The 14,383-nt window shown below is 35.8% G+C and overlaps 1 protein-coding gene and 1 non-coding gene across 2 annotated transcripts; one reads left to right on the top strand and one right to left on the bottom strand.

Annotated features, from left to right (window-relative positions):
- The first annotated feature begins 324 nt into the window (after nucleotides 1–324).
- On the top strand, nucleotides 325–4,874 carry TIC55-II (translocon at the inner envelope membrane of chloroplasts 55-II). The gene is made up of 3 exons (XM_039041732.2): nucleotides 325–915; nucleotides 2,745–2,847; nucleotides 3,644–4,874. Exons 1-3 carry the CDS (start codon nucleotides 497–499, stop codon nucleotides 4,760–4,762), a joined length of 1,641 nt encoding a protein of 546 aa, XP_038897660.1. The 5' UTR covers nucleotides 325–496; the 3' UTR covers nucleotides 4,763–4,874.
- Nucleotides 965–1,038, bottom strand: TRNAI-AAU (transfer RNA isoleucine (anticodon AAU)). The gene has a single exon. It is a non-coding gene; the product is annotated as a tRNA-Ile (tRNA).
- Nucleotides 4,875–14,383: the final 9,509 nt, after the last annotated feature.

Raw genomic sequence — 14,383 nt, 5'->3', positions numbered from 1 at the left:
TTATTACATTATCACAATCGTTATCGTTAGGACAAAACGATAACGATAACGATAACGATAATAGTAATAGTAACAATAAAATATCTCATAATTATAAGTATACGCAAGAAAAAAAAAAAACAATTCAGTTATGTCTATAAATCAATCTTATTACGATTCATGGAAACTTCATTCCGATTATATAATTTTTTATTACCAAATGTTTCCTAAATTGAAATCAAAATAAAGTCTTACAATCTTTGAAAAGGGAATTACAGGTATTTTAGGAAAAAAAAAAAAAAAAAGAGAAAAATCCGACACGTCGTTTCTACAAATCACAAGTGTCCTTGAAATTTGTCCGTTCACGTTATGGTCTCCTCAATTGTGTGGTTCAGAGGCCGCCTTACTCTTCTAACCAAGCAATCATTCTTTTTCAACTCAAACCTATGTTCATCTTTTCTTCACCTTCCCTCCAAAACCCTAATTCCTCTTCTCCTCTCTCAACTCAACCTCCCCCATGGTTTCTCTCCGCCCATTTCTTTCCCTTTCCTCTTTCTCTCACGCGCGTAACCCCACGCGCCCCACGAATTTTCTTCTTCTTCGCGCTCTGTCCTCTTCCTCGTTCAAATCAGTCGCCACTAAAAAGAGTTCCTCGGTGCGCACCGGTGCCGTCGCAGACGCCGAAGCTGCATCTCCGAGCGGCGATCTGAAGGACGATGACGCTCAGGTGGTTCTTTTGGGTCCGGCGACCGTCGAGGAGCCTGGCGGTGAAGCTACGGCGGAGTACGAGTGGACTGAAGAGTGGTACCCGTTGTACTTGACGCGGAATGTGCCGGAGGATGCTCCGTTAGGGCTCACTGTGTTCGATAAGCAGTTGGTTCTTTACCGCGATGGAACCGGCGAGCTTCGCTGTCATGAAGATAGGTGCCCACATAGGTAATCTTAAAATCCCCCAAAAGAAGTAAAAAAAAAAGAAAGAGAAAAATGGCCCATGCAGGTTTCGAACCTGCGACCTTCGCGTTATTAGCACGACGCTCTAACCAACTGAGCTAATAGGCCAGTTGAAATCTATTATTTTATTTCACGGTATATCAATGTTTAGGCTATTTTTGTTTCAAAATTTTCTCTCTGTTCTATTATATCTCTGTTTTTTCCCTTCCTCTGACACATCTCCAATTACCTTTATTTTTGTTTTTTTTTAAAAAAATAAATATATTTTAAAGAAACGATTATTCTAGGGATCATAAGCATAATTTTGTCACAAGTTCAGTTTCTTAATTTGACTTATCTGTATCTATTTGGTTAAAAATGTTTAATGAATCTCCAAATTTACAATTTTGTGTCTAGGTATCTATTTGGTTCTGTAGAGCATTAAAAGTATCTACAAGTTTCTGAATTTACAATTGTGTCTAGTTGATCGACTTTTTGTGTCTATTTAGTTCTCTCGTGTCTAGTAGATCGACCTCTTGTGTCTATTTGGCCAGTTAAAACTTAAAAGTGTCTAATAAGTTTCGGAACTTACAATTTTATGTTTATAGATCTGGGAATTTGAAAAGTTTAAAGATTAAACTTGTTATTTTGATAGTTTAGAAGCCAAATAGACCTGAAGCGAGGATTAGATTTGTCATTTTGAACCTTCAAATTATAACTTAGATTGAATCTTCTTGGGTGGCAGAAGGAGTTAGCAACAAAATCTTTTGAAAGACATTTCTCTTCAGATTCACTCTTATTCCAATCTTATTTTATGTGTCGTTGGAGATGGTAAGGAGACACATTTTTGGAAAAATCATTGGGTGAGGGATAGACACCTCTCATCTGCGTTCCCTAGGTTGTATCTTTTGTCCTCTTTGAAAAATTGCTTTGTGTCGAACTTCTTGGTGTGGTCGGAAAACTCTATTTCTTACTCCTTTGGTTTCCGTTAGTCGTTGACCAATAGGAAAATGACTGAGGTGACTTCTCTTCTTCCCTTGGTCGAGGATTTTGACTTCAGGATTGGGAGGAGGGATGTTCGTATTTGGAGGTCCTGACCCATTAGCAGTTTTCTCTTGTAAAACATTCTTCAGGATTTTATTGGATCCTTCTCCTTTTGTCGAGTCGATCTTTGATGGTTTGTGGAGGATTAAGATTCCTAAGAAGGTTAACTTCTTTTCTTGGTAAGTTTTGCTTGGTCTTGTGAATACAATGGATAGAATTTCGAGAAGGATGCCTTTGCTAATGGGTCCTTTTTGTTGCATAATTTGCCGGAAAGTGGAAGAAAACCTTGCTCACCTTCTTTGGGAGTGTCAGTTCACAGGATCTTTTGAAATCATTTTTTTGCAAGAGTTTGATCTTTTGATTGCCCGTCAGAGGGAGTTCCTCCTCCATCCACCTTTCAAGAGAAAGGTCGGTTTCTTTGGTCTGTTGGGGTGTGTGCTTTATTGTGGGATCTTTGGGGGGAGAGGAACAATAGAATGTTCCAGCGAATGGAGAGGGGCCGTAGTGAGGTTTTGGTCTTTGGTGCGGTTTCATGTATTTCTTTGGTCTGCTAGGTCATTTGTAATTTATTTGGGCTTTAGTTTCATGTACTCTCTAGGCAATACTTCTCCCAGAAACCCTTTCTTTAGTGAGGGGGTTTTGTCGGCTTGGTTGTTTTGTATGCCCTTGTATTCTTTCATTTTTTCAAACTAAATATAGTTGTTTCAATTGGAGAAAAAAAAAAAAAAAAAAAAAAAAAAGCTTAGAATGAATCTTCGTAACTTTATCCTACTTACATAGTCTGGTTTTAGGCTAGCAAAGCTCTCTGAAGGCCAATTAATCGATGGCAGACTGGAATGTCTTTACCATGGCTGGCAATTTGAAGGCAAGGGGAAATGTGTGAAGATTCCTCAGGTAATAGAGTCTGACTATGAATTTGTTTGGACTAACTTTCTAAGTGTTTAAAAATATATTCTTTTTACCTAAAAATATTTCTTAAATACTTAAAAAGTCATTTCAAAACAAGTGTATATAGCTTGTACGTTCATATTGGTGCAATATAAAACTTGGAGGGATGCAAGGAAGAATTCTGAGCGTGATTTTGATATAATTTTTAAGAGGCGAAAAATACCCCTAGAAAACCTCAATTACTTTCTTTTTAGCTTATTATTGTCTAACACAATATTAAAAAACACTTAAATACACCTTACATAATTTTTGTCTAGAGTAGTCTCTTTAGTTAGTACAAGTGTTTCTAGGAACTAGAAAGTATTTCCAATTAAAAGTATTATTGCCAAAAACCATTCAAAACATATTTTTACTTCTCTATGCGAAGTAGTTTTTTCATAATTATATTGCCTTTTTTTATTTTTTTTTAAAAACAAGAAAAGCAAATTGCAAAAAGTACCTCTGAAGTATGGTGGTAGTTGCAATTGTACCCTCAAACTTCCATTGTAAAAATTGAACCCTCAAACTTACATAATTGTAGAAATTGTAATAATTATAAGTTTTGAGTGTTCAATTTTTATTATTTAGGGGTCCAATTTCTATGGCTAGTATTGAGGGTTCAATTTTAAGACTTGTATAAGTTTGAGGGTGTATTTGCACTTATGACCACATTTTAGGGGTGCTTTTTGCAATTTGCCCAAGAAAACAATCATATGAATTGTCTTAATCCATCCTCGACTTGGCTGAAAACTCTGCAATACAGCTTCCATCAGATGCCAAGATTCCTAGATCAGCATGCCTAAGAACATATGAGGTAAGGGACTCACAGGGAGTTGTTTGGGTGTGGATGTCGTTGGAAAAGCCTTCAACCCTAAAAAAGATACCATGGTTCGAGAACTTTGACCGGCCCGGGTTTCGGGACATTTCGACTGTTCACGAGCTTCCTTATGATCACTCAATACTTCTCGAGAACCTTATGGACCCTGCACATATACCTATCTCCCATGATAGAACAGATTTTACTGCCAAAAGAGAAGATGCTCAGCCACTTGGATTCGAGGTTACCGAGCGTACAAATCGTGGTTTTGCCGGTTGGTGGGGCCGTGCTAAAGATCAGTCATTGGCAAACTTCTTAAGGTTTGAAGCACCTTGTGTCCTTCAGAATAACAGGGAATTTCCCAATAAAAAAGGTGAAATGGATTACTTTACAGGACTTTTCCTCTGTAGACCTACAGGCCAAGGGAAATCCATGCTTATAGTGAGATTTGGTAGCACAAGATCATCTCTCTTGGTAAAATTGCTGCCTACATGGTTTATGCATCAAAATGCTTGCAAAGTTTTTGAGCAAGACATGGGATTTCTTTCATCCCAAAATGAAGTCCTAATCAAAGAAAAAGTACCTACCAAAGAACTCTATCTCAACTTACGATCCTCTGATACTTGGGTTCTTGAGTACCGACGCTGGATGGACAAAGTCGGGCACGGGATGCCATATTACTTTGGACACAGTACAATATCGTTGCCCAAACTACCTGCCATTGTTGAACACGCCCCGGCGGGAATAGTTGCTGGAGCTTCAGCATCATCTCCAGCTAAGGGGGGAATCGGAACTATGCATGCTCCGAACTTGTCGAATCGGTACTTTCGACATATCATTCATTGTAGAAGTTGCAGCAATGCCATCAAATCTTTTCAAACTTGGAACAAGGCTTTTTCTGCCATTGCTATCACATTGGTTGCATCGGCAATTTTGGTGGGTGGAAGGCAATGGAAGGCCCTCATTTTGTTATCAGCAGCATTATTCTTTGGTGGAGCTTATGCATGCTCGGCTATTGTGGCTTTAAATACAACAAATTTTATAAGAACTCACAGAAGGTTGTAAGTTATTGGATATAGATTTTAAAATAGTATACTGATAATACATACTTTGGGAGAGCAAATGCTTTGTAAATTTTTGTTGTTTGTTGATTTCCAAATAACAGAGTGATTGACCATATGGAGACCCTCTCTAGATGGTTTCATGATTATGAATTCTAAGTCAAATTTTACCCAAAAAGAAAAAGAAAAAACATTTTTTAGTTTTCAAAACTTGTCATGAATTTTAATAATAATAAACTCGGGAGTGAAAGTAGGTTTATAAATTTAATTTTTTAAGACTCAAAATAGTTATAAGTTTATTTTTATAAACCAAATGTTTGTTTATCAAGATTGATTGATTTTAGTTCCTTCGACTGTCAGAAATAAAACTGGAGCAGCTGAAACTGCAAAGTGATGTAAAATGGGCACAGAATTTGGTATAAATTTCCCATGTGATTTGAAGACTTTGTAAGATAAGAAAATTGAATTAATATTGTAGTTTTTAAAATTCATTAGCCAAATATTGTTTCAAAACTATTTAGAGAAATATGGTAGTTTTTTTTTATTTGACTTGTATACTTTAAGGTACTCTCTATATTTCTTCATTAAGGATGTTCTCGTATTTCTTATAACTCATCATAGAAAAAAATAAATTCACATTCATTTTTCTTATGTAACTTAAAATTAATAAAATATAAATTAAAATGTTTATATTAATACAACGATTTCATGTATCTCACTCATTAAAAACAATAATAAAAAAAAGCGATGTATGACACAAGGCGGACATCGTCGATTTCAAGATGATTGTCGTCGTCGACTCTGAACTTGAGGTTGCTCTGGTTTCTCTTGATGTTGTTTTGGTACCTCTACATGCGTTTTTCATAGTATAAATATTCATTATGCTCTTCATGGTCGCACCCATGTCCATGCAGGTATAAAGATGATGGGCCGGCCTCTGAATCATAATATCCTAACCAAATATTGGCATCATCATCATCGGACTAACATAACCAGTCTGGCTCTGCATCTGCATCATAGAAGGTAATTCTTCCACATTGTGGGCGACCTCATTAAACTCATTTACTTCTACTCGAGTAGGTCTCATACGTTTCAGAACTGGTGGATGAGCAGTAGATTTATCATACATATAATGTATCTCTTCCATATAGCTCTCATTGTTACCACATGTAGCTAGGGGTGTACATAGTTCGGGTTGGGCCAGGTTGGAAGATTTTTCTAGACCAACCCAAAAATTCGGGTTGGCTAATAATGAACCCTATTAGTTCTTTTTTAGAGGGTCAACCCAACCCAAAAATTTCGGGTTGGGCCGGGTTGGGTCACCATTTTTTTTTTTAATTTGACTGTTTTTTTTAACTTTTATATATATATATTCGGGTCGGGTCGGGAATGGGTAACTCGAGACCCAACCCGAATTTAATATTTTTTTAACATTTTTAACCCAACCCAACCCAAAATAAAATCTAACCCAACCCACCCCTTGCAGTTTAGGCTGGGTAGTCCAGGTTGGTCGGGTTACCGGATTTTTTGAACACCCCTACGTGTAGTAATAACCTGGTTTGGATCATTTGCAACATCACAGAGGCAATTTTTATTTGATCTCTGTGAATTATAAAATGATTAAACAATATTTGAAATAAATTTAAATTAAAAATAATTGGACAATATTTATTTAGGTACCAAATAACCCATAGTTGCTCTCTGACAAGTAATGCAGCGTCTTGTAATATTATTGTACCAATTGATGTAATTTGAGTGGCATCCCTATCAAATTGCCCAATAGAAATCCCTACTGCAATAAAGATAATGCTATCTCACTACCAAATGTGCAATTTTTTCCAACCAAACTCTAGTTCTTAGGTCGACGTCATGCAGTAGGGGTTCAGTATTACAAGGCGATGAGACATCATGCTGGAAACCAAATTGTCTCATTACACTGTCAGGAAGATGTCACTCACCAATGTGAAAACATATGGGAGGACTTATCGTCCATTATATATTTTGACCATTTTGTACAAAAATTTGGCAAAATGTCCATGACAGTTTTGTAAGGCTCCCAAATAATCTGAAACATGAAATATCTTATTAAAAAATATTAAAGACGGATGCATTAAAAGTTTGTATAAAAATTTCAATTTGGTTCAATATTAATGTATCTGATCAGGTTGAAGCGGATCAAACATGTATCTGTACTGATCAACTACATGTGTAGCTGTCCTAGTCACACAAAATTTGTCTCTCCACCAATATTTTTAAATTAATAATGTAAATTTTAAATTAGCTAAATCAGTCATATAAAAATATTTGTTAAATTAAATTGAATTAAAATAACATATTGAGAATCATAGACTCATCTTAATTGATCGTCATTTACATTTCGAAGTTGTGGAGCTATTGTTGGAAGTCGTTCTCAAGCCCATAATTGCAAAAGTATCGGAGATCCAACGATTTCACGAACTTCAAGTTTTATTGCTTTGCATAGCTATCTATATAGCCATGTCAAACATGCTCCACCCCAAAAATACCGTCTTATATCATATAGGTAAGCTAACAATAGTAGAAACATCATGTGAACAAAATGACTTGATTTGTCAGAAAACAGACTTTCACTCGTTATCTGTAGTATATATGCTCGTGTATATCTCAAGACGGCTTCCTCGTCTGTATCATCACCAAGCTCACGAAATTGTGTCCTTAACCATGTAAAACTTAATCTCGATCCTTTAATTTTATCAGCGGGTGGGGTCACAGCGAGTAAACTGGCCTGTCATCATTAGGTAACCAGAACAACACTTTCATGTCATATAGAGTGATAGTGCACTCTTCAGTGGACACATAAAATGTATGCGTCTCAGGCCTCTATTTCTCGACCAGTGTTGTGATGAGGTACCAATCTAGCTGAATGAATCCCAATCTGACAACTCCATAAAATCCAAACATACGAAGTAATTGTAGTATTCAGGGTGAAGAGGGATAGTGCGATGAACAACGACCTCTCGACGTCTACAAGATATCTCGCCAGTGGTATGATCTTCCCATACAATTGATGATCAATGAATTGACTGGTCGTACAGAACATCAGGATCAATCGGTCCTGGATTTAAAGTCATGATCTAGAAGAAAAAATTATTTATTTCTCGAGTAAAACATAACAATAATATACAACTTAATAAATTATAATTAAAAAAATTAACTACACAATAAAAATAGTATTTACAACATAAAAATATTTAAAATAAAAATCCCTAATTGTCTGGAGCCTATCTTTGTAACGAATGGTCTAACTGATTACAAAACCCACATCGTAGTCGAACGTTTGGTTCTATCCAATCCATCTCGTTATGGTATCATGAATTCTTTGTCTATCAGATTTCCTCAACAACGATGGGTCAACATGTAAGACAGGCATTTTAGAGTGCGTGATCCAGTAATCTTCATGCAATACAGGTTTAAATTGAGGAGAGTAACATACAGCGTATGTTGACAGTTTATAGTAGTTCGCAATAAAATGTTTGTAGTTCATGTTAAAATGTGAGCAAACTGTCATAAAATACGAGCATGGAATGCCAAACACTTGTCACTTGTTACATAAACAATATTGTTCGTACCTGTTTACCCTAAGTATTTGAACATTTCTTCCTTTAGCATTGAGGTATTGATGTCCGGTCTTCACATGAAACACACCTTCATATCGTATGATTGTATTTCATGTTTACTAGATCTTGCAACCCATTTATTAATTTTTTTTCGTGTGTGTACCTGAATATTTACTCACTTAGTATTACAAATATATTTGAAACAAATTGTTGATGATTAAAAAAAATCATTACTGGGTGTATTTATCTTGACGCTCCAAAGCAGCTCTTACTTTTTCTTTTTTCGAAATAATTTTCGCACTTGTAGAATGTTATTTGAACAAGAGCATTTATCGGCAACATTCAAGCTCTTTTGAGGACTCCATTTATGCACTGATAGATTTGTCGTCATCCATCCATACCTGACCCTCCATCGTGTGCTTAAGTCCATTGCTCAATACCAATGTTGTAAAAAAAAAAACTCAGACAACTCCAATTTATTTCTTTGATGTCCTCAATGGCTTTATTAAACTTTCGAATTTGGAATTGACATCTAGCACATAAATACAATTCTTTAGTATGTTGAATTTGTATTTTTTTATTTTATTATTAAAGTTGCTGACAATATATCTTAAGTAGAATCAATGATGACATTTTGGTCTCATCCAACCATTTGCTGGATTGTTTACTATTGAGATAATGCTAGTATGTCGATCCAAAATTAAACACACATCTTCGTGTGTAACAATTTCTCTCAGATGTTTCAAGAACCACCCCCATGAGTCTGTAGACTCATCATCTACAACGATGAATGCAAGGGGAAGAATATGCTTGTTTGAATCAACTGATATAGAAATCAGTAATTTTCCTTGATATTTTTCATACAAGTGAGTATTTTTTATTTGAATCATCGACCGACATCTATTAAAAGATTCTATACAATGACCAAATGCCCAAAATACAGAAGTAAGGATGACATGTCCTTCAGTTTACGTTTGTTTCACTATCCACTCCATACATGTTCCAAGATTGGTCTCTTTAACTACATACAGCCAACTGGGTAACAATTTGTATGATTTGTCCCAATCACCAAACCCTTTAACCAATGCCTTTCTTTTTCCCTCCTACACCCTATGGTAAGGAACATGATATCCAAATTTTGTTTTTTATGTCGGATTGTAGTTGTGCCGCACTGGTGGATGGTTTTTCTCTTACGGCATCACAAAACTCTAATGCAATCATCGATGAATCTAACTGCACATGACTTTGACTAAGTTCCGAGTAAAAAAATGTATGTTGGTTAACATACTTAGTTATCTCAAACAAGCCATACGATTTTTCTTTGTTGCACAAAGTCTCCATTTGCAACCTTCTTCCCACTTCTTACACCAAATTGGCCAAATCGTCGATGTCGATTCCACAACCTCATATGGTGCATGATACTTAATAGCAAAATATTTTGTTGTAGCATTCATTTGTCTTGAAAAATCACATCTTATACAATTGGGTATTGTCAACATCCACATGGGCTATAAAGGAACTCGTATGAGAGAACCTTGAGTGGAAGTGGATCAACCAAATTTCATAAATTATCGAATATAAAGTTTACAATAAATAAACAACTAGATATGCATTTACAATTAAATTACAACATGCTTTACAAGAAAATGTTTCAAGAAATATTACCTGTGAAGACCTTTTTCTTCACCATTCTCCCTCGAACAAAATCACCAACTTCTTGAAGACCTTTTTCAAGATAAACCTCGAACCAGAAAACCCGAACACTACCAATATGAAGCCTTGATATTCTCAGGTTGAGAACTTCGGAGTGGTGGGCTTTGACTATTTTGGTTAAGAGAGAAAGGTTAATATGGAGGAAGAAGAAGATTGAGAACTTTCACAAGAACACTCAAAGATACAAAACACTTCTGTCTTTTCTCAATCGTTCAACCAACAAAAACCAAGAAGAAGAAAACCATTTTCTTTTTAACTTGCCATAAAATGACCACCACCCACTAATGTGGGTGGAGAGAAAAGATAGGGAAGGGAGTTGTAACTCCCTTCCTTATTATCAAACTAATAATAATATAAATACGATAACTAACTTATCATATTATATATATATATATATATATATATGTTATATAAAATATAACATATAACCTATAGTTTTACTTGAAGGAACTCTTATCAAAGAGTACCTATGAGCGGAAACAAGATCGTTCCAAAAACATTGTGACAAAAATACAACATTCACAAACATACATACAGGTTATGCATCAAAAAATAAATTACGGCATGCTTTTAACAAAATAAATACAAAGGACAGAGAGACTCACCTTTGAAGAACTTTTCTTCTCTTAATCTCTCGCTCTCGTCAATATCAACCCCTCTCGCTATCACTGCACTGTCAAGCCAATCGTCTACCAAATCTCGCTGTCGCTCAGCAAACGAATGGTCTTCTACATGAACAGGTAGCAACTTGGACACCACCACTCAGTGACCTTGATATTCTTAAAGTGAGAATCCATGAGGTGTGGGCTTTGTTGGATTTGGTAGAGGGAAGAAGGAAACACGATCGTATTTAATGACCAAACAAGTGAGAGAGGTCTGGAGTCTATAGACGGGTGCTTCATCGTTTAGAAAAATGTGCACGATCGTTAGGTAATCAGGTATGATCGTTTAGACGATCATTTAGGTAATCTCGCTCTCGTGCATGATCGTTTAGTAAAAGCTATACGACCGTTTAGATCGACTACGCGTGTACACGATCATTTAGGAAAACTTAAGCTATCGTTTAGGCTCTCGTTAGTTATATGATGGGTAGTGTACAACTTTGTGAAGCGATAATCCGATCTTATGCAAAAAATGAAAACTATTTTCATTTTATCCTTCAGTTATCAAAACTGAATGCAACCTCCCACTTTCACGTACAGTTATGGAGAAAACTACCAATAATTATCTTATAATTGTTTAATTATAAATAAATATAATAACTAACTTATCATATTATATTTATAACATATAGTTTTAATATCACATCATATGCAACATTTAAACCATAGTTTTTTTCTCCTCCACTTGATATAAATCATATTTATATCTTTTTCCTCCAATTAATGTATCTCATACATCATATCAACTATATCATATACAATTGACCAGTTTAATCATATCATATGTAATCAAACTCCATCTTGTCAATTTGAACACTTCAAACTGACCCAAAAAATGATTCTCAATTTGAATCCATTGAGCTACCAAGGGGACCTTATGGACCTGTGGCTTGAAGCTCCAACGGTACGTGAATAGTTGACTAAACTTTTTAGCCATGAGATCTACCATCCGTTAACTACCAGACACTTTACTAAAGACCGATAACTGCACTCTTCTCACCACAAATATATTTTTGTGTTCATTGAATATAACCAATCAACGGTACGATAGCCCTTCACAGATGCTCGTAAGTACAGTTGGGCCAATTTACCATTTTGCTTCTGTAGTTACATCTAACTCATTAAGTACCACTGATCCCTCTAATGAACAATACAACATAGTCCTACTATGTATCGACACCTCTCGGGCCATGAGAAGGTATGTGGCGCCACATCGTTCAAACTCCAGAATCAACCCTTAAGGGAGCAATCTATCTACTTACCCCTACTTTGGGGAATGAGTGAATTCCATCTTGTATAGTTGAGTTCCTAGCTCCCAAATCTGATGAATCCCCAAAGTGGTAGGTTTGAGTCGGCAATCTGGCCACTCACACCCATACAAATCAAATGAACGCTCTCAAAGGCAGTAGTTCCCAACTCGCTCAGGACTGAGGTCATGTTACCCATGGTCATCCTAGTGAAGTAAAGTCTCTGTCATGAATGGCGTTATATAACAAGACTATAACACTTCTCTGGTCTTATACAAACTCCTTTGTATAGGGCGCCTCCGCTCGCATGTCTCCACATGAATGATAAGGATCGGACCATCTGTAGTAAGTCACAGCACTTGTAACTCTCTACAAAGTGGGCCGTATCCATAGTATCACAGGATTTCGTTCCTATATCCATATACTACAGCCCATTTTGGTTATCACTTAAGGTATGATCCATCTGTATGTCTCTACATACATGCTTAAGTCACAATGACAACCAGGGATCTTAGTTTATTGGTTCGTGGTAAAGCAATTAAAACATCACATGTTTCATAGACAGCAGTGAAGAAAATATCATATATCATTACATCACAAGCGTTTGTTCAATACAGTGTATACAAACTACAGGACCCAACGAGAGTTTAAGGCATCATCCCAACATTAATATTGTATCACATACAATATAAACTATAGTTTCTTTTCTCTATTATATGACATTAATATAAATCATATTTATATTAAATTTAACATCTATGAATCTCATTCATAGAAAATATATTTGAATCCCATTCAAATATTTATTTTCTCACATTAAGCTATAATGTATCAAATACATTATGACAATTATATCACATATAGTTGAAATAACTTAATTATATCGTATATAATTAAATTCCTCTATTAATTTGCAAATTAATCCAAAAACTAATTCTCAACTAAATCCTATTGAGCTACCAAGGGGACCTTATGGACCTGTAGCTTGAAGCTCCAATGGTACATGAATAATTGATTAAACTCTTTAATTATTCACCATCCGTTAACTGTCAAACACTCCATTAAAGACCGACAGCTGCACTTTTCGCATTACAGATATATTTATATGTCCATTGGATATAATCAATCAACACTACGATGACCCTTCACAAATTGCTCGTAAGTACAGCTAGGCCAAATTATCGTTTTGTCTCTGTAGTTACATTTAACTCCTTAAGTACCACTGGTCCCTCTAATGAACAATAGATCATAGTCCAACTAGATTGAACCCCTCTCAGGCCAGGAGAGGATGTGGCGCCATATTGTTCAAGACTCGGAATTAGCCCTTAAGGGAGAAATTTATCTATCGGGGAAGGAGTGAATTCCATCTTGTGTAGCTGTGTTCCCAACCTCCCAATTAGACGAATCCCCAAAATGGTAGGTTTGTTGAGTTGGTGATCTGGGCACTCTCACCTATACAAATCAAAGACCGCTCTCATAGGCAGGAGTTCAAACTCACTCAGGATTCAGGTCATGTTACCTATGGTCATTCTAGTAATGTAAGTCTCTATATGAACGGTGTTATATAATGAGACTAAACATTTCGTTGTCCAATCTTATACAAACTCCTTTGTATAGAATATCCCCACTCGCATGTCTATACATGAATGATCAGGGTCATATCATTTGTAACACTTTACAATAATTATAACACTTACAAAGCAGGCCATACTCGTAGTGTCCAAGATAAGGTACCCAGCCTTATTCATATGCTACAGACCTTTTAGGTTATCACTTAAATATAATCCACCTGTATGTCTCCACATACATGTTTAAGTTACAAAGATAATCTCGGATGTTAGTTTATTGGTTTGTGGTTAATGCAACTAAAATATCATATATTTTATAGACAATGAATAAAATATCAAATATTTAATTAAATACATAAAGAGTTTGTTCAACAATATGTACAAACTATATGACCCTACGAGATTTAGGACATCAACCCAACAGACTACAATTGGATCGTATTCTCGAATGTTATCTATTACATTCATATCTACATCGTTGAGTATATTTGAAGGCAACTCATGTTCATGACCATCAAAATCCAACTCTTCAAATTCATCATCGGTTTTTGTTCTAAAACCCTTGTATTGATTGTTAGCCACCATATCTCCATAATCACAAGGTGGTGCAACTGATTCAGGATCAGGGTCAATGGGTCAATATATTAAGTCGGATCTTCAAACTGACTAAAGGGCTGTGTATTTAAGTTTATATCCAGCCTTACCTTACTCACATTAATATATTAATGCACTCAATTCGGGAGTGATATCGCGATCGAGAACATCAAGTTCATTGTTTGTTCATTAGGAATGGGGAATGACATAAACCTTACCGATCCTTATAGTAATAGATTAGGATG

The sequence above is a fragment of the Benincasa hispida genome, chromosome 9 (genome assembly GCF_027475165.1).
Source record: "Benincasa hispida cultivar pf3 chromosome 9, pf3_genome.v1.1, whole genome shotgun sequence".
NCBI classification, from domain to species: domain Eukaryota; kingdom Viridiplantae; phylum Streptophyta; class Magnoliopsida; order Cucurbitales; family Cucurbitaceae; genus Benincasa; species Benincasa hispida.
The sequence above is the reverse complement of the archived record's forward strand: the minus strand, read 5'-3'. Positions and strand labels throughout refer to the sequence as shown.